The sequence below is a fragment of the Bactrocera neohumeralis genome, chromosome 5 (assembly GCF_024586455.1).
Source record: "Bactrocera neohumeralis isolate Rockhampton chromosome 5, APGP_CSIRO_Bneo_wtdbg2-racon-allhic-juicebox.fasta_v2, whole genome shotgun sequence".
Classification (NCBI taxonomy): Eukaryota; Metazoa; Arthropoda; class Insecta; order Diptera; family Tephritidae; genus Bactrocera; species Bactrocera neohumeralis.
In genome coordinates, this window is record NC_065922.1 from 25,481,166 (window position 1) to 25,502,898 (window position 21,733).

The 21,733-nt window shown below is 37.2% G+C and overlaps 1 protein-coding gene and 1 long non-coding RNA gene across 2 annotated transcripts; both read left to right on the forward strand.

Moving 5' to 3' along the window:
• Positions 1 to 6,749: 6,749 nt before the first annotated feature.
• Positions 6,750 to 7,595, forward strand: LOC126758325 (serine protease SP24D-like). The gene has a single exon (XM_050472560.1). It carries the CDS (start codon positions 6,750 to 6,752, stop codon positions 7,527 to 7,529), a length of 780 nt encoding a protein of 259 aa, XP_050328517.1. The 3' UTR covers positions 7,530 to 7,595.
• An 8,246-nt stretch (positions 7,596 to 15,841) lies between these two features.
• Positions 15,842 to 21,244, forward strand: LOC126757934 (uncharacterized). The gene is made up of 2 exons (XR_007666804.1): positions 15,842 to 16,256; positions 20,996 to 21,244. It is a non-coding gene; the product is annotated as an uncharacterized LOC126757934 (long non-coding RNA).
• Positions 21,245 to 21,733: the final 489 nt, after the last annotated feature.

Genomic DNA, 21,733 nt, shown 5'->3' on the forward strand with positions numbered 1-21,733 from the left:
TAATTAAGCTGTCACTGTTAACATTAACATAGATCTGATAGCATCTATTGGTAACAGAGTATTTCCATAACAGGTTTTTACAACCGCTGACTGTTAAATGTTATTAAATGCGTGGTATATATTTTCCCACATTAGTGTCCATTTTGATGCAGTTTTCAGGAAAAAAAGTAATAAATCACTCAATTTAATAAAGTTAATGGATTTAATTACTGCTGTCCGCACGAGTTTGTTTTTAGAAATTTATGCAGGAATGTTTTTCCTTACTGTTGCCGCATACATATTGTTTTTGGTATTGCCATTTACAGGGGCAAGTCTCAAGTTTATTGTCCTGTAATTGCAATGCCATCGAAATTTTCCTGTTTTAGACCGTTGGTAATGCTTAGTCAATGAAATTGCAACGTGCCATTAAAGTCACACAGTAAATTATTACTTCCGATTTTAAATGCAAGCTATACATATGTGGGATATGTTATATCATATGGCGACAAATTCAAGTTCATTTGAATGTGTACTACTATAGATAAAAGCGTTAGTGTGGTAAGTCTTTCGCAATCTTCTGCAGAAACCTAAAGTTCTCTCAGCATGAGAATGAAGTACCGACGAAGTGGACAAATTTCCTGTGAAGAATATAATATAATATACAAAGAAAGGAGTTAGATGTTTTGGTTTCTTAGGATAGATTTACAGGCACATAATTCTCAAAACAGCCAATTCTACGATACTGCAATTAACTCAGTTCTTATCCGTAAAAGGGCTGTTATTTCGGAGATCTAATCTTGTTTTGATCTGTGACGAGAAAGGTAAGTAGCATGGCTTTAAAAACAGTAGTTGGCGCAGATTGTGGAGTCTCCGTCTTCGTGGATTGGGCAGCACAATGAATTTCCAATCATCGGACACACTTTCGACCGACCATACTCTACAAAGAAGCTGATGCATGCCCTTTACCAGTTCTTCGCCCCGTATTTGAATAGCCTGGCGGCAATCCACGGCCCTCGCCGCTTTGTTGTTCTTCAGACGAGTAATTGCTATTCGAAATTCTTCATGGTCGGGCAATGGAATTGGGGAATAGGGTTCACCATTTCCTGGTGGTATGCTTTCAGCATAACATAATTTCAGAATGCTCTTGGTATTAGTTACTAGATCACTTCAAGGGATTGTACAAGAGTATACTCCGGTCTTGAAATCTTCGCCGCATCTTTTCTTAGAATTTTTGAGCATTACCCCTGTCGACCAGCTTCTCAAGCTCTTCATGCTCACGGATTTCGGCCTCTCTCTTTTTTGACTTCCCTCTTTAGAAGGTCATATACCTCTCGCTATTTCCATGATCGACGTTTTTACTCCATCTGCTTAACAAATACAATACTGCATTCATATTCGTTTGTGGATCGATTAACCAACTATTTCATATATTTCACTGCAGCCAGTTCCTTCAAGTTTGCGCTTTACAAATGTGAAATATTTTTCAATACTTTTACTAATAGAGACATAGCGATGAGTTAGTAGTTGCTTTTTGGGCAAAAAATATAGCGAAACAAATAATAACATCAAAGTATTGAAGGCGCGTCGCCTAACTCGTACAACAGGTCCGTTATGCTTCACGCGCATGCGCAGTATGCGCCAAGTTGCTGTCGCCGACGCTTTTCAATGTCAAGTCGACGACAGTGCAATGACATGACGATTTTAATGCAACATTATTGCCTTTACTATATGTGTATATTCATTTAATTTAGTTATATTTGGTGTTTATTGATTGGGAAATGCAGGAAGATGACAGTTTTAAGGCAAGCCTTCAGCGTAATAAGGGAAAGCAATCGAACTGGGTCGGCCAGTGAGCCCACCAGAGCGGGAAGTTTACAAATGGATTGTTTGAGGACTGGACTCTTGGAGCGGCGGCAAGACTGCATTTAGTAAATTTCAATTATCTTATACTTCAGCTTTTTTTAATAAAGGTCAATGGTTTTCATGGGAAGTATGAAATTAATTTGTACAAACATTAATAAATTTGTTGTTTGATAGTTCAAAAAATGAACGGGGGCACACCTTTTTTTTAACAAATTATCTAATACGTTTAGCTATGTACTGGATTTCAAAAATGAAAGAAATTTGCTGCTCCTCTAGCACCTTAAGGCCGATTTGCAGGGAAATAAAGCTCTGACGATATGATCCAGCTACCACTGCTGAGTCATTTTAAGTCGCCGAATCCTCTTGATTTTTTAAGACTCTCGACTATATTGTCTACTGTATTATTCTAACAAAATTTGATTTTTTGGATTAATTTTCTATCCAATCTCTCGCCAAGATCAACTTAATAAGAATTTTATATTTTGGTGGACAAAAAGGTGTTATGATATGATTTTCCTTCTAAATTGCACTTTTCGTAATATTTCCATTCAGATATACCCACATACAAGGTTATTTCCAAAGTAAACAGGACTTTTTGAATTTAGCGCCCCCTGGTGGCGCCATCTATATGTCGACTGGTGTGTTAAAATCTGCTATCTTTAACGATTGTCCAGTCCAGTCATTTCATGACATTTCATTAATTGGAAGTGAAGTTATTGCGTTTTAAGTGTCAGTATGTTTGTGTTATCGGTGCGAAAATGAGCTTCGAACAAAGAGCCAACATTAAATTTTGTTTTAAAATTGGTAAAACTTTTACCGAAACGTTTCAATTGAAGAAACAAGTTTATGGCGATGATTGCCTATCCCGTACGAGTGGTTTCAACGTTTTCAAGTGGTCGTGAGGACATACATATGTAAATGACGATCAACTTGTGGACCAATCAAAATCCGTGATCACCGGTAATTCCATCGAACTGTGCGTGAACTCATCAAAACTCAGCCGAAATCAGCATTGAAATTCATGGAAATGGAATTGAACATCTCCAAAACATCGATTTATCGCACTTTTGGGCTTACGAAAGGGTTGACTGACGACCAAAATTGCTCAGAACCCAACATTCGAAGGACATCATTAAAGAGGTCAGAAACGACAAAAAAAAACACATTTTAACCATATACAGAGTCTCTGTCGGTTCAGAGTCTCTCATTTCTCTGTCTGTTTACGTTTCTTTTAACGCCGATAACACTAGAAAAATTAAAAATCAGTAAGGAACGGTTGTCATGAACTTAGAACTGGAACAGATTCCGTTTTATATCCGAAAAAGGACTGCGGCTATGATAGTTATTACCAAAACAGATCTTCTGCTTTCTCCAGACTGGATAAGGAAGCGAAGCAAATGGTTCTGGACCAAATATCTCCTGTCACCAAACAAACAGTCATCAAACTCCCGACTTGGCTCTTATGTCATTGTTGACAATCATAACTTCGAAGTCGTAGATAATTTCGTCTATCTTGGAACCAGTATTAACACCAACAACAATGGACTTAGTAGGCAATTAAGAAGGAAAGTTCTCACTGGAGACGAACAAAAATCAAACTCTATAAGTCACTCATTATTCCCGTCCTGCCATATGGTGCAGAGGCTTGGACGATGACAACAACTGATGTGTCTACATTGCGAGTTTTCGAGAGAAAGGTTCTGCGGAAGATTTTTGGTTCTACCGCAGTCGATATAACGATGAACTGTACGATATATACGACGTCATTTACATAGTTCAGCGAATTAAGAGACAGCGGCTGCGCCATGTCGTCCGAATAGATGAAAACACTCCAGCTCCGAAAGTATTCCCGCCGGGGGAAGCAGAGGAAGAGGAAAGAAAGTACGTGAAAAACTTCCGCAATACTCGGAAAGACACGACAAGATAATACTTTTACATGACAACGCGCAGCCACATGTTACCAAGGTCGTGGAAACATATGTGGAAACTTTGAAATGGGAAATCCTATCGCACCCGCCGTACACTCTTCACATTGCCACTTCTGATTTCTCTTTATACCGATTGATGACGCATGAACTGGGCGAAAAACACTTTCTTTTTTACATTCTTAAGAAGAAGCCAAAATTTGGTTGGATTCATGGATCGCGTCAATAGACAAAAAAAAATGTTTCGACGAGGAATTCAGAAGCTGCCACAAAGATGGAAAAGTGGTGGAGGCTAACGATGGAAAATATTTTGCAGAAATAGTATGTAATGAGTTTTTTTTCAACAAAGCCCCAAATCATGAGAAAAACGGCGGTTTTCTATTTGTACGCATGATAAATAGCAAAACAACAAAAATGCCGTCAACACTAATGGAAATAAATATATGTAGCCAAATAACCAAAAGCATATTGCCTATTTTTAGGCGCACTCTTAAGTAAAATTGCTGAATCGTTGGCAAAATAGTGCATACAAATACATACACAGACAACTACGAGCTTCTACACACACATATACACGTATTTCTATGCATTTCTAATATAATATAACCCAGTAAGCCATTGTCATATACTTAAGTTGCTTTGATATTAAATGCGTAACACTCTCTAGGAATATGTGTTCGAACGAAGAAGCAACTGGTATAAATCATATGAACTGGCATAATCACATTAATGAGTTGGTATGAATACTCTCTCCCACTGAATTCAGATTCATATATTTCTTTACATGACAGCATCGGTCCAATATACCAATCCATGAAGTTATGAATTCAAGGCGTTAACTTTTTCTGAAATGATGTCGTTGAAACACTTTTCCATTGAAACGTTAAGAGACCCCCCAAAGGCAATGCATCTTTGACCAACCATGAACATCTTTCCCTGTAGATCTTAGCGAAATTTATCGAATTCTTGGTTAGAAGTTAGTTAGATTGTGGAACCCTTTGCTCGAGAACATATTCAAAATAAATTTAGCATTATATAATGTGGGCCAATAGTTTACAGTAGTTCTGGTTTTAAGAGTAAAGAGCAAAAATGAAGGTTCTTTTAATATACACGTAACCAAAAATGAAAATTTCGCACATAAATCACTTTAGTTCGAACTAAATCTATAAAATGCTTAGAACAAGGCAACAGGGAAATAATGGATCATCTCTTGTGCACTTGTCCCGCATTGGTAAGACTACGCTGTAAGCATCTGGGATTCGACACTGTAAGATACACTGAAGGAAGTATCGATAGTGAGGCTGCAGAGTCTGTTAAAATACGCGTCAAACGCAGGCATCCTAGAGGAAGACTACTCTTCATGGATTTAGCAACTGAACTCCATCTGGTATCGCAAAGGACCGAAACTGGTCTATGCGTGGCCCTTTGGCCTATCCGATACCTAACATAAACTAAATCTACAAAATATTGAATTCAATTTAAGGTTCACTGGGAAAAATATCTTTGACGTCACAACTGGCTTATCTATTCACCACATCACTACATTAACGGCGACCAATTTTCGTTTGGTTCATGGGAAATGAGGAAATAAACAACAAAATTTAGCATCCTGACGCTCTCTGCTTAACTTGAAGGTGGCAAGGGCGCGAATAAAGAGACTACCTTGAAACGTGCTGTGAGTTCAATGTCATGGGCAGGAAGCCAAAAACATAGGGGAGCATCTAAGAATATAAGATGAATGGGAAATTAAAGAAAGCAAAAAAAAAAAAATAGGCAGAAGCAGTAAAGTCAGGGTATATTTGAAGAATCAACCTTTCACACCCATGTTCGAGTGAAGGAATAGAATTCTTTCTTAATTTAATTAGAAAATATCATAAGCTAAATTTATTTACACAAATGTCTCCAAAGAGCTCAAGGTTCCCATACTTTTTAAAAGCGTTATTAACTACTGAAATTCCATTAACACCCCACCGACATTCAACAATTTCCTCATAAAATTCAAGATCATGGACATTAAGTCTGTAGCATCTCCTAACGTGGTTTGAAGGTGAGACGGCAAAGCCACCAAGGCTGGTGGTGACGACGGAGTCGGTGTACGAACAGCCAATTTCAGAGAGGGCTGAAAAACTAAACTTGTTTGCAGCGAATATATGTGAATAATACGAAAATGATGCAGCGAGAGCGAGAGAGAGAGAGCACAAACGGGAGAGCGATTCACCTGAAGCTCTTATAAAATAAGTAGAATTCGGTTGGTAACTTAGTTTAGTAAAGAAGCCTTATATTTGCATGCTTTCAAACTTTTGAGCTTTACATGCAAGCTTCGAAGAACTAAGGTTTGTGTCTAGGTTTAAAATTAGCTCCTTTCACTGTCATTAATTATGCTTGTACTACGTCCTCTGCCAAGGTCTTGGTACTGCATCCAATTGCATACTATTGTAGTGTCAGTAAGGATTTAAATACTTGGAATCATTATGTGTCTCATGTGTGGAGCTTCCAACAGACCATTCGAGTACTCTAACGAAGTCAGTGGTGAAGGACCACCAAAAGATGCGGCTGTCAGAGCTTGTTTAGATCAGTCGAAGTTGTACCAAAGTGTACGATATTAAATCTATAAGGTGTGGGACTGTGGGTAACCGATGTTCAGGGTATATAACAAATATCGTATAGTTATTTACTCGTCAATAAAAATTTTTTGGGATTGAGTTCTTATGTAACTGATATTATCGTTCAGTAAACTTGACTTAGACCTTTTAAACGAAATGCTGTTAGACCTCTACGAACGTAACTGTAAAACTGTGCAGTAATCTTGATTTACTTATTCTAATTTCAACAAAGTATAACTTATCATAATTATAATTATCGCTGTTGTAATAAATTTAAAATTTCTACAAGTCGAAAGTATGCCATTGCCTCGCAAGTATATAAGTATACGGAACCATACTAAAACCGTAATGCCATTCGCCTGCTACTTGTTCAGTGAATATGACAAACTTGAAAACGGTTCTCATAATTTTAACTTTGATCACCGCAATTTCAGTCAAATTCACGAGCGGTTGGCGACCTAAAAGTCGTCTGCCTGTACAATCTCGCATATATCACGGTCGTTCGGCAGCGAAAGGACAGTTTCCCTATCAGGTGTTGTTGCATATCGAAGATGAAACGCACGAGCATATTTACGCCTGTGGAGGATCAATAATATCGCGAGATCACATTTTGACTGCAGCGCATTGTATCGTCCACGCGAGGACGCCTGGCGACATAACCGTGTACGCCGGTTCGATATATTACATTACCGGTGCCGTTGAAAGACGCGTTTCACGGATGACAATGCATCCTGCGTATGGTGGATATAATAATGACATAGCTGTATTGAAACTGAATACTTCGTTAGAGTTTAGCGATGTCATCGATGCCATACCATTAGCTAAGAAAGATATACCCCACGGTGCACCAGTTATCGTGAGTGGCTGGGGCAACGTGAACCCTTTTAGGGCTGCATATATCCTACAATATGACACGGAATATGCGATAAGTCGTGCACAATGCCTGAGGCGTTTGGGTAAATTAGGAAGCACGATGCGGTGCATGAGGCGGCCGCTTGGACATGGCACTTGTAGTGGTGATTCTGGTGGTCCGGCGGTTCATAACGGTGAACTTATAGGTGTGAATTCATATATCATAAATGATTGTGGGCTTGGATTTCCCGACGTGTTCACTGATGTGGTTGCAACAAGAGAATGGATACTAAAAAGTATGAAGTAATAGTGCAAATCGTCTTTTTGGAAAAAAGTGAATAAATGGTGGTTTAAGGTTTTCACAAAAAACAAATGTACATGTATGAGTCATGCATATTAGTGATGCAATATTAATTTCATTTCATTCTCTTAGGCAAAGTGGCTTAGAATGAACCGCAGAATATCAATTGAAAAAATCTCTAAAAGCCAACCCTAATGCCGACATACACAAATATTCATATAAATTAGGATATAACAGGGAATGAACGCATGTAGGTGTGTAGGGTCGGTGGTCTGTGGTTAAGCTATACTATATTTATATGCATACCCATATAAACCATATACATAAATAAATATGTATATACAAAACGTAATAAAATGAAACAACACAACAAATTTGCAATTGCGCACTTCGCCTTGACGAAAACTGCAACATTTTTCGGGGACGAGGCACATCTAGTTTATATGGGTCACCAGTACGAATAGGATGCATATAAAAGACAGACCCAAACACATACATATGCAAATAGTGCAAACTTTAAAGTTAACGGTAATTATGCAAGTATTCCACGATATACATATGTATTATATATACATACATATGTCAAAATAGAAATTTTTCCGAGAGAGAAAATCGTAGTTGCAGACAAATCGACTATCGAGAGATCCTAGATACTCCTCAAAATTATAAAATCAAACAAAAATAGGGAAACTTTTTAAAAAGGCCATTTTTGTTATTAAAAACACAGTACTACTGAAAATTTCAGGGTATACTATTTATACAATTTCAAGAATACACAGCGAAAGTTTTGAAAGGAAATTAATATTTTTTGAGTTATAGGAGATCTTCGAAGGCGCTAAAAAATATCCTCCACTGCTGCAGTTATTCCAGCTTTCTCCGTGGATAAAGCAAAAAAATTCGGTTAAACTAGAAGATATTCTCCACGAAAAAGCCGGAATACAATCAAAAAGGATTCAAAGGGCAGCGTTTTAAAGGAGTTGGTTTTTGCCCCAAATTTTGGTCGTTTTTGGCCTGCCAAAATTAAATTTTTAATGAAATCAAAAAAACTGATAAGGCTTGTATGTAGAATTATATACAGAACAGAAAGAAAAATCAATGATAAGCGGATCATGTATGCTCGTGTTATCGCTGCAGTAATTTCGAAAAATGTTGTTTAGAGAAAAACATGTTGAAAGACTGAATGATTAGGCTGTTTGAACTGGCTACCTTATAAGTGGTTGAAACTCAAAAGCTATTTGAGATATCGATTTAAAATTTTAGCATGTTATTTCTGAAGATATAAAGTATAGAAATTTGAAAAAAAAGAAAAAATAATTTTTTCAAAATTTCAAATTAGGTGGCAACCCTTAACATAATTTTAATTCGTTGTAACCCAAATTTATTCGCACTATTTCTTTGTAGGAGAAATAATTGGAGTAGAAAACATGAAGAAAATATTCGGTCTCATCTATTATTTAAGAACGGAAAAGTCACGTTAAGTCAATCTTTCTAAATACATAGTTTTTCGTAAAATTCGATGTTCTTATTTCACAACATTGTCACCAAGGCGATATATCGATTACAGCCATATTTCAACATCGGTCTCCGCAATTACGTCTGCATTGCCGCTAAATTGCATTCTACTGAGCACTTTCTTGACGTCTGAGGATAAAAAAAGTCACTGAGACCAAATTGCGAATTTTGTCGTAATTTTTTGTTGAGTTTTAATACTACATAATTATGGTATTAAGCTGGTCAAAGTGGTTGATATTTTTAGAGTATCTGTTATCCACTTAATCTGATCCATTTTTACCTGGCCATCACATACGAACATGCTTTTCGTACCATTGGCTTGTACAGAAACAGTGAGAGCGATAACATCAGGCGGCAAGTATGTCGATAATAGTATATGAACGATAAGCTCCAAAACTCAATTTAGTTTAGAGAATTAAACTCAGCAATTTGATTGTAGATTGTCCTTAGCGTTTCTTTCACATAAATCTAGATTACCCGGCAAGGCGGTGTAGCCATTATTAGTCTGCCTACATTAAGTAGCTCGAACCCGACAAATTACTCGATTACTATTACATTTTTTCTGCATCTTTGTGTATACTTGTACATACTTATTTTGCCAATGACAATTTTTTTTATCGAATCTAAAATCGAATTTTGTCATTCCATAAAAGCTAAACCTTTGGGTAAACTTTGGCCATTGTACGGATAATAATGTATCTTCCAGCGAGAATTTTTTCAAGATTTCACCTACGGAGCAGGCCGAAATCAATGCAGTAGTCGATGATCGTTTTCTTAGTGGATCAGAGATCGTGTGTAACTCCAAAATATTGAACTACCAATCTAAAGCAAAGTTCATTTTGCTGTAATTGTAGGGGTTCTTACTGGACACTGTTCAATCGGCATTCATGAGGTAAGGCTAAAAATCTTGTCGGTCGCAAGTTGTCAAAGTTGTATGGTGGAGGGTGAGGTGGAAACATCCAGGCACTTTCTCTTCCATTGTCCAGCCTTTACAGCACTGAGTTTGAAACATCGCGGAAATTTTACAAAATTTTTTTTAGCTGTCTGAACAAATTTGTGATAGGCTCAAAGCGCTTTGTCGATTCGCAATGGTTTTATGATCTATTATTTTGGACTTTTAGGAACCACAACCGACCGACGTTCTAAGCCGTCTCAGTAAGATCCCTTTTACATAGGATCACCCTCTTAACCTTACCTGACCATTCTTAAAATTTGTATGAAACTATTGATGCAATTTTTTTTCAGAGGATGGTGTCATGTATAGAAGTTCACGCAAGGGAGGAAAGTTCTCTGATCGCCATTCACGTGAAAGTGACCAGAAACAATTGCTTTACATATGGCACTAGCAGCTCACGATTTCCAGCCTTAGACCAAGTATCCTCTGGGTAGCCAAATAACATTCGTTTGAAGGCGAGCAAAAGTGAGAAGGCGAAACATCCCCTATACAGGGTGTTGCGCTGGGTTTGGGACCCGCCACGTAAAAAACGCTCCCAATGAACAATCAAAAACAGCCTCGGATGAGAAGCCCGTCTTTTGATGACGACCATGGCAAACGGAATAAGGCTTACGGTTTGAGGGCATGCACCTGGAATGTCAGGTCCCTTAATTGGGAAGGTGTCGCTGCTCAGTTGATTGATGTCCTCGTGAAAACAAAGGCTGACATCACCGCCGTCCAAGAAATGCGAAGGACGAGACAAGGACTGAGGCGAGTAGGTCCTTGTGGAATTTATTACAGTGGGCATATAAAGGAGCGCAAATTTGATGTGGGATTCGTGGTTGGAGAGAGACTCCGTCGCCGAGTTCTGGCATTCACCCCGGTGGATAAACGTCTAGCCACAATCAGCATCAAAGCTCACGCCCCGCCAGCTCACGCCTTCTATGAGTGCTTGGAGCGCATCTATGAGAGCTGCCCCCGCTACGATGTCAAAATCGTTGTTGGCGACTTTAACGCCACGTTGGACAAAGAAGGTATCTTAATTGATGAAATCAAGTATAAGATTATAGCAGACGACAAATATTGTGTCTTGAAAAATGTGCTCTCAATAAGACAAGGCTATATGCTTGCTTTTGCCATAGTAATCTCAAGCCATCTTCAATGTTCTGATATAAGCGTAGCTTTGCCGTAACATTTTGGAAACTTCTAATGCAGAGCCAACAGTATCCTCATAACCATTGACCACATTTAACTAAAGTGCTCCAAAATCTAAAATTTCATATGCAAAAATGTTCTTACAAATGCATAGGCTCGAAAGAATAAATTTATTACTCAACATATGGCTGCATACACGCTTTCACTATTTACCAACTAAATTGTTTACGAATACAGCAACTGGTGGAAGCAGCAAGAATCACTGTTGCACCGGAAATGGAAGCGAAATGTGTTTTAATTGCTTTCAAAAAAACTTGAAAAAAAAGTTCGTCAAGGCTTTAAGCGTATGTGCTACATTGTTCATACATACATACATATGTACATATGTATATGAACATGTATATTGTAAATACACACATCTATGTAAATTTGTATACAACTTCAGATGCAATTATGTAAACAGCATTGATTTGTTTTTCAATTAAACAAAAAGGTGTTGAACATTTTATTAGGAAAATCACATATTTACACTTTGTTGGTGTAAAATTTTAAAGTAAAAGCTGCAAAGAAAGCCATTGCTGCCTCACGTTTTGTTTACTTACATATGTACATATGTGTAAGTATGTATTTGTGTACAAATATGCAAGCAGGCATTGGACCCTTCCAGTGTAAACAAAAAGTTGAATCAACAACAGCAAATCAGTTGTCTTGTTTATCTGTTCATAAGTGCTGTTAATATGTGTGCATGCCGTGGTGTGTGTGTGTGTGTTTAAGTTTGCAAGTTCGATGATCTTATCAATTGTATGTATTAAGGGGCGTGTGGCAGCGATGAAGCGCACTGACATTTATATTTTCATTTTATTAAAAAAATGTGCTGTTTTAATTTGTCCTGAAGGCTTCCATAGCGCAGAAATCAAGCTTAGTTCCTCGGCTGTAGAGTTATCAGTGCGGGAGAGAAGAAACTATGCAAATGTGTTGTGGCATTTTAATAAAAACAGGAAAGTAGTTATATTTAAAGTTAATTTAAAATACTTATCTCAACGTTCTCAATAAGATTTAACGATTCTTAGTATGTACAAGTAGAAAGAATGCCCTTTATAATGAGACCTGAAGGTAGCCTGTGTGGAATTGGTTAGATACCGAGAGTTGAAGAGGGAAGCGAGACTCATTTTAGACGAAAAAGAGAGAGGCCGAAATACGTGAGTATGAAGAGCTTGACAAGTTGGCCGACAGGGGTAATGCTCGAAATTTCTACGAAAATATGCGGCGACGAACAGAAGGTTTCAAGACCAGAGAACCCCAAGAGGTGATCTAGTGACTGATGCCCAGAGCATACTAAAATTATGGAGGAAACATTTCTCCAGTCCGCTGAATGATAGCTAAAGCATAACACCAGGAGATGGTGAACCCGATTCCCCAATCGATGACGATAGAGCGGATGTTCCATTGTCCGACCTTGAAGAAGTTCGAATAGGAATTAGCCGTCTGAAGAACAACAAAGCGTCGGGGGTCGATGGATTGCCGGTTCAATTCAAATACGGCGGCGAAGAACTGATAAGGAGCATGCATCAGCTTCTGTATAAAATATGGTCGGACGAAAGCATGCCCAACGATTGGAATATAAGTGTGCTCTGCCCAATCCGCAAAAAGGGAAACCCCCCTAACTGCGCCAACTACCGTGGGATAAGTTTCCTGAACATCGCGTATAAGGTTCTATCGAGCGTATTGTGTGAAAGATTAAAGCCTACTATCAACAAACTGATTGGACCTTATCAGAGTGGCTAGGCTGGAAAATCAACAACTGACCAGATATTCACCATGCGCCAAATCTTGCAAAAGACCCGTGAAAAGAGAATCGACACTCACCACCTCTTCGTCGATTTCAAAGCTGCCTTTGACAGCACGAAAAGGTGTTGCCTTTATGCCGCGATGTCTGAATTTGGTATCCCCGTAAAACTAATACGGCTGTGTAAACTGACGTTGAGCAATATCAAAAGCTCCATCTGGATCGGGGCCCTTCCCGAGCCGTTCGATACCAAACGAGTTTTCAGACAAGGCGACTCCCTATCGTGCGACTTCTTCAATCTGCTGCTGGAGAAAATAATTCGAGCTACAGAACTTAATCGAGCAGGTACAATCTTTTATAAAAGTGTACAGCTGCTGGCGTACGCCGATGATATTGATATCATTGGCCTCAACACCCGCGCCGTTAGTTCTGCATTCTCCAGGCTGGTTAAGGGAGCGAATCAAACGGGTCTGGTAGTGAACGAGGGCAAGACGAAATATCTCCTGTCATCAAACAAACAGTCGTCGACTTCGCAACAACTAGGCACCCACGTCGCTGTTGACAGTCGTAACTTGGAAGTCGTAGATAATTTTGTCTATTTTGGAACCAGTATGAACACCAACAACAATGTCAGCCTCGAAACGAAGAATATCTCTTGCCAACAGGTACTACTTCGGACGGAGTAGGCATTTAAGAAGTAAAGTTGTCTCTCGACGAATAAAGACAAAATTCTACAAGTTGCTCGTCATTCCCGTCCTGTTATATGGTGTAGAGGCATGGACGATAACAACATCTGATGAGTCGACGTTACGAGATTTCGAGAGAAAGGTTCTGCGGAAGAATTAAGGTTCTTTGCGCATTGGCAACGGCGAATATCGCAATCGAAGTCAACTGTAAATACTAGTCACCAAATACTCAGTACATAGGGGCTTGAAGACTTTTTGTGGGATTAGTAAAAGTTTGTGTGATTAGATGGCGTACTAATGCTATTTATCGTTATTTTATCCCGTTATATTAATTGCTTCCCAATTTGTACACTGGAAATTGAAAGAATCAGATGGAATTTAAAATTGTCTAATATGAGAAGTAGGCGTGGTTGCAGACCGATTTCTCCCATTTTCTCTATTTCATTGAAATCGAAAAATTAGAGTGCCAAATTACAGCTCTTTATCTTAGTTTCGTAGTTATGGCGCTTTATGCCTTTTAGATTATTGACGTTTTGAGGTGTTTTGAGGCCGTGGCAGTGTTTCGATTACACCCATCCTATACCAAACTACGGTACGGTACAAAAGAACATGTCTTCCAAGTTTTATGAAAATAGCTTAATATTTACTCAAGTTACAGCTTGCACGGACGGATGGACGGACGCACGGGCAGACAGTCACCCGGATTTCAACTCGTCTCTTCATTCTGATCATATTTACATGTATGTATGTATATATGTATGTACATATATAACGCTATATCTAACTCGATTATTTTAACGTGATATAAACAACCGTTAGGTGAACAAAACTATTAAACAAAGTTTAAAAAAAAATCTTCTTTCTTTGATATTCTAAAATATTTCTAACAAAAGTAAGTCCCTCTCACTGCCATTAGCCACCACTGTAGCACACTCATATGAATTGAAAATGCCCTCCGTTGCTCATTACTCTCAAACACATACTCATATTTGCTCTCCAATATTTTCCTCTGAAGCTTTTCGTTGCATTTTCGCGATGTTTTGTCTTTTCTGTTTTGAGCGTTGCATTCGTATCATTTTTATAGCATTGTTGTTGGTCATAGAGTACAGTGTGTATGTGTGTGTGGGTGTCGCAACTAATTTCGTTGCATGGGCTTTAGTAGGGCTCGTGCGGCTCGTTGTTAGCACTCGTGTGGATGCATGGCGTACACTGTGCGGAATTTGTGTAACTGCAGTTACATATATCTCTTCACTCGATATTAAATCACGGAATCTTTTAATAACATCCTTATTAATCGATAAATAATAAACATATCGGAAATTTAGTTTCTATATTGATTAATTTATTAAAAAAAAAAATTTGCTAACTTTCATCTTCATGGAGGTAGTTTCGTTTCATAAAATCATTTTACATACATATGTAGAGAAAGATGTTTGAGGTCAGTCGAAAAAAATGGAAAATGAAAATAGAATATGAATGTAAAACTTCCAACTGATAAAAGGAGTAAGTATCGTGATTTGGAACGGTTGGTATGTATGACAGCTTTAAGTTATAGTGAATCGATCTGAACAAAATGTTCGAAGACTTTCTTTAACGATAATCTATGCTAAATTTCGGTAAGATATCTTGTCAGATGAACAAGTTTACACAGGAACTTGACTTGGAGCGTTCAGCTTTTATGACAGCCAAATCTCATAATGCCCCGATAACAGAGGTACTGACAAATGAGCAATTTCTTGGAGAGGAGAAGACGTACATAAGTATGTAAAGTTTCAGGCCGATATAACAAAAACTGAGCGACTAGTTCGCGTAAATAAAAACAGACGGACATAGCGAAATCGACTCAGCTCGCCGATCACTGGTCTTTAGTCTTCGATGGTTCCTTTTGCGTGTTGCGAACTTATGCTCGGAATTAATATACCCTCTTCCGAGTATTATAACATATGTAAGTCTAAATAAATGCCGCACAGTGTCGACGAACTGTTTACTTCCACAGCTGATGATATGGAACCAGGCATGTGAATGTATGTAAGTATGTGCTAGTGTATGACTCCATTGACGCCCCCCAATTGCTTCATTGTTACTGCTGCATCGTAAACTCAACGAATATGCTGTCTGCTCAACGGCAACGCTCTCTGCACTACGCTCAACAGCTGCTAGCGCGATTGCTGCTCAAGCTATGACTTCTAACGACGGGCTATTGCTGTCGGTGGCGGCATTGTGGCCTCAGTTCATTCGGAATTGTTGAGGTGTTTGCACGTGTTCGACTAGAATTGTGGCGGAGAGTCATGCTCAGCACGTAGCGGTGGCGCAATACGGTACTCACTGCTCAGTGGTAATAACAACAACAACAACAAGAGTAACAACTGAAACGCATTGCCACCCCTTGAGGCTGGATCAACCACTAGCGGGCAATGTTGTTGTTCATGGTGGTGATGGTGCATCGCATACTATAGTGATAACAACAACAAGATATTAGGTGACAAACAAACAACCCTTGAGTTCAAATCGAGTTTTTGTTGTTTTTATTGTGCATTTTCTAACAAACGAACGCTGTGTGGCGCATCGTGAATTTTCGAAAACGCGTTGAAAACTACGTCTTTGCGATTCTTAAATTCGCCAGCGAGACACAGTGCTACAGTGCGCTGGGGTAGGCCAAGGTGAGATAATAGTGTTTCGCGTGCAGCACGCGTGAGTGTGTGCAAATAAATAATTCATAATAATTATATGCTTAGAAAATTCTTAAGAAAGTAATCAGGAAAAATAATAATTTAAAAAAATCAGAAATTGTTAAAAAAATAATATAATTATATTTTATAAAGAAAAAAGAAAAAAATATAAAAAAAAAAAATATATTTTATAAAAATTAAAAAAAAAATTTTTTAAAAAAATTTAAAATATTTTATAAAAAAAAAAAATATTTTCTAAAAAATATTATAAAAATTTATAAATCAGTCTTCTGGTGTGTAAATGTGTGAAAATAAATATAATCCAACATATATTTGTCTTTAATGGCAATTCAATTCCATGTAATCAGTTTGTAATGCTGTTCTTTCTTGACAGCTGTGTGTCTAAAGTAAATATATTAAATATCACGATAAAAAGCCGTTATATTATATGTGTTAAGGTGAAATAAATAAGAAAAGTGCACAAATAACGGTTTTATCTTACAATTTCAAGTGAATCTCAGTGCCACATCAAATAGAGAGCTAATAACTTACATTTGTGTGTATGTATGTGTGTGTGTTTGGGCCTACAGTAAATGTGACACGCTGGCAATTGCATCCTGCAAGTGCAATATGCGAACTATCTGCAGTATTCGTGCACAAATACAACTGCAAAAATTGGTGACTTGTGTGCAAGTGTGTGCGTAGTTTTCAAGGACATTTGACTGGCTTATAAAATCACAGATAGATACATAGCTGCATGTGTGTTTATATGCTCATTTATATGCGCATTTGGCATTATGTAAATTTTGTGATGTGTTTTTTGATTTCATGAAAATTTTTAAAATGATTTTTTTAAATTTTTGTAGATAATTTTGGAATATTTTTAAAAAAATTTTAAACTTTTGTTCCCAAAAAAGAATTAAGTCGTAAATTTGGTAAAAGAAAATGTATGAAATCTTTACATACATATACATATACATATGTACATATACATATATGCATATATTGTATTGTGTACCCAATTAAGCGATAAAATTTAGCTAGCACCTTTTTAAACGAGTTTCAAAGGGTTGAGTTCGGTTGGCAGCGAATATTTTCTACATACATACATATATATATACATATTACATTCCGTCGTCATATGGAAAGCAAAATAATTACTATAAGTATACCCAAATTTTTTTGTGAAATATGAAACAAGAGAAGTCAGTGGCTTAGAATATGGGACTTAAAAAAAACACTATATAATATGAACTAATTCTCTAATTTTAGAAAGGAAGCGCCCATATGGTATGAATGAAACAATAAGTGCAAAAATTTAATCTCATTGATGTTTGAGCTATATACTATATATTCTAGAGTAAAGTTAGTTAAGGGGTTGCATGGGTTTACGGGTTTCAAAAAATCTATTTTTTATTGTCTTGTTAAATTCTATAACGCTTCTAGTATATTTTCCTAAATTTTAAATTAATCCGAGTAATAATAGTTTCGGAGATACAGCCTCGAGAACTTGCGCGCTCGAGGCTAGCTATGCTAAGTGCACCTTTTTAAACGCGTTTTTCTCGAAATTTTGTTTTTGATGTCGGTTGGCGAGATTTCTCGAGAACTACTCAACCGCTCTTCATGCAATTTTACACAGGTCTTTGAGATACAATTTTTAGAGACTTGGACGAAGTATTGTTTTCGATTAAAACTATTTAAAAAAAACATGTCGTGAAATTTTATTTCTTTTGTAAAAATGTGTGCCAAAAAGATTGAGCCAGCAAGATGCGCCACTTTTGCTTCATTCATATTGGAGTGGAAATGAACTGAACCTCCTTAGTCCTCTTTCGTTCTAGTACTGGACCTAAAGACCACGCGTGAGATGATGTTCAATGTCTACTAAGAGTTCCTTCAGGCCTAGAGTAAAACGCAGGAGATCTGCTGAACTAATTGCTAAAGAGCAAAGTTCATCTCACCGCAATCGTAGATGCTTGTAGTGGACATTAACCAAAAGGCATTCAGCCGGTAATGCTAAAAAAGTTGTAAGGAGAAGGGTAGAGTGGACATATCCAGGAATTTTCTCTTCTGTTGTCAAGCATATTCAAGATTGAAACATCATCAAGTCATACATTCGGCTCGGATACAGCCGAAAGAGATATTAGCCCCTTCAACAAATTTGTGACATACTCAAACTTTCTTCTTCTTCATTGGCGTAAACACCGGTTACGCGATAATAACAGAGTTTACAATAGCAAGGCTGTTTTGATCTTTTCTTTGGGGATGTTTTTTTGAGTGGTGGTTCCCAAACCCAGCGCAAAACCCTGGGTTCTACTTGTTCACTTGTCGATTTAAGAGGGTATTTATAACCAAAATATATATGAATTATAATGTCACACCGGACCGGCGTTCTAAGCTGTCCAAGTGCGATTCCTGTTGGCGCATGTAACTGGATGCATGCTCATCTTTACAAAGTATATTATATAACCTAAGAACTCCAAATGCATATGTTTTCCTTACTTTTAAGAATATGTATTTTATCTGTGGTAGTCAATATTGATAGTTTCGATGTCCAAACCTTCGTTCCCATAACTTCTAGATAATATAATGCGAACATCTGTAAATATACATATATATGTATATATTTGCAATATTTTATGTACATGTGGTAAGTTAGCTAACAAATTGCATTATTGCAACAAAATCATTTTTGTCCATCTTTAAATGAGCACGAAGCCTTTAAAGCCAAATACCGACATTCTTTCAACTATCGCGTTTGCTCAACCAAAATTCAAGAATATTGCATGTCACTATACAAGTATAAACTGTTTTGACTGGAATAATTTCGCATCCGAAATAGTTAGCAAAAATGTCGTTTGTCTGAAAAAGACGACGGCCATAAATGGCAAACCGAAACAGAGAGTATACAAAAAAATAAAATATTAAAAAAATTGTATATGTAACATAAAATACTTTGAGAAAATCGTTTTGTAGGCTAAGTGCAGACGACTAAATTCTTAGAGAAATTCCAAAACAGTCATAAAATGGCGAAATGTCGGTTGATCAACTAATAGCCTTGACAGACGGCAGCGTTAATCCGGATTAACTGCGCACTTAATCAGATCCAAATTTGTACAAAAAAAAACAGCTCAATAATATTTTCAATGAAAATTGATAAAATAATCATTACGGTAGTTATTTTTAAAACTATTTTTTAAAAAAACATATCAACACATTATTTTTAGATCATAACATAGAATTTTATTGATATTATATTGAGAATTTGATAAACAGCTGTCAGACTTGTATTTCATTCACAATAGATGAAAATTGGCCATTTTTAACAATGTTGCCAACAAAAATCTCAAAACTCCCTAAAATTTTGAGAGTTATTTTTGTTCAGCAACGGAGTTGCTCAACTAAAATCCCGAAAAATGCAATTAATCTGGTTTAACGCTGCCGTCTGTCAATGCTATAAATCATATTTGGAACAAGGTTAAAATTGAAGTTACTACTAAAAGGTGAACCATTTCGAGGTTCCCAACTTTTTAAAGAAAACACATAGAAACTTTAAACGTAATGGGGAATTTTTTATTACCATTCGAAAGAATATTGTTTGGCATTTATTTTTTGAGGATTATCTCTTTCAAATATTGGACGCGGCTATGACTCAGATGGTCTATCCATTGAGTCCAATTTTCAATGACTCGCTCGAGCATTTTGACTGGTAACTGACGAATGCCACGCGATCTTGGTGGCCAATCAACCGGCCCAAAACGTGAAATTATCTGCTCACCGAAGTGTTCTCTCAATAAATCCATTGCTTAATGCGAAGTGTGGGAAGTGGCGCCGTCGTTTTGAAATCAAATGTTGTCGAAATCACTAGCTTCAATTTCAGGCAACAAATAGTCGGTTATCATGGCGCGATAACGGTCGCAATTGACGGTTACGTTCTCACTGGCATCATTTTTGAAGAAATATAGAGCGCTGATTCCACCGGCGCACTAACCACAAATCGTTGTTTTTTTCTGAATAAAATGATAGCTCTTGAATCTCTTTGGGTTGCTCGACGTCCCATATGTCAGTCCAAGTTGCTGCGAACGGCGCCAAATAGACTTTCCACGGTCTTCATGTACACTCTCAGCTACGGCTGCTATATTTTCTCTACTGTGTGCTGGACGTGGTCTATTCGGTCGAATATTATCCAATAATGACTGCTGGGTCTCAAGATAGGTGATGATGTTGCGAAGCGCGCGAAACACATTTTTACAGAACGTGAAGTTTCGTAATAAAGTTGAACGATTTGTAAACTTTGTACCGGCATAAGTGTCTCCATGATATAATGCTAAGCAATACTGAACAAAAATAACATGACAGCTTGACACGACGCTCGCGTGATTTGTACAAAAGAGACTATTGAAAAAAGTATCTCACCCGTTATTATAGAAGTTTAAAGCATTGTTTTAACTATAAAGAGTAAGTGAAATGGTTTGAATGCAGATGCTTTATTATGTTATGTTATGGATGTAGTCCAAGTGCTGCGGCACATTTAACAAGTTCGGATGGAAAAAATGATAAGGTCCACCGTATGATAATATATCAAGATTTCAGTGAAATAAGTTTACAACTTCAGGATATTAATAGGATAGGTCGGTTTAAAGGGGGTTACCTGCCAACCATTTATTTTGAATAATAAATTGTGCTTTGATTATGTCGGAAAGTTTAACTGATCACAAGTTCCAAACAAACAGAAGCAGTTTGTAAGACCAAATGCACTCTTGATATCTATAACTACAATGAAAAATTGTTCAAAATCGCAAATATCTTAGGAAATATTGAAGAATATAATTTAGAAAAGAGCCAAAATTCGAGTTGCGAATCAAGATTGGCGAACTAGCGAGAATAGTAAAAACTAGCGAATTTACTACAACAAAAATACAACAACTTTGCGAAGTACGCTTGTGGCGTGTTAAGTGTCGAGATTAAAGCGGCAATAAAAAGATAGCGGGCAAAAATAATCAGAATTGGTAAAGAGATTTGCGAACAAATGGGCATGAAATGTGGCTGATGTCGGAAATTTAATGAGCTGCGGAGTTAAGCGATACGTAAAGCGTACAAAATGACATAAACAAAAACAAAAACAACAAACACAAAATAAATATAAATAAATAAAAATCAAAGGCAACTGCAAACAAGCTGCAAATACAACAGCAAAGTAAATATTCAGTTTCAGGCATTAAAACAAAAACAACAACAAAAATAAAAAAATAAAAATAGAAAATAAATTAAACACAAATGTGTAAAAAAGGTAAATAAAAAGGTGCAAACAGATATCAAACAATAACAACAAAAACAACAACAACGAGCAAATAGCATTGCAAAATCGCGCGAAATCAAAGCCAAGCAAACAATTTCGCGCAAAACCAGTAAAACACAAACCGAGAAATCAACAAAAACTCGCCTACAAACGTACCAATAACAACAACAAC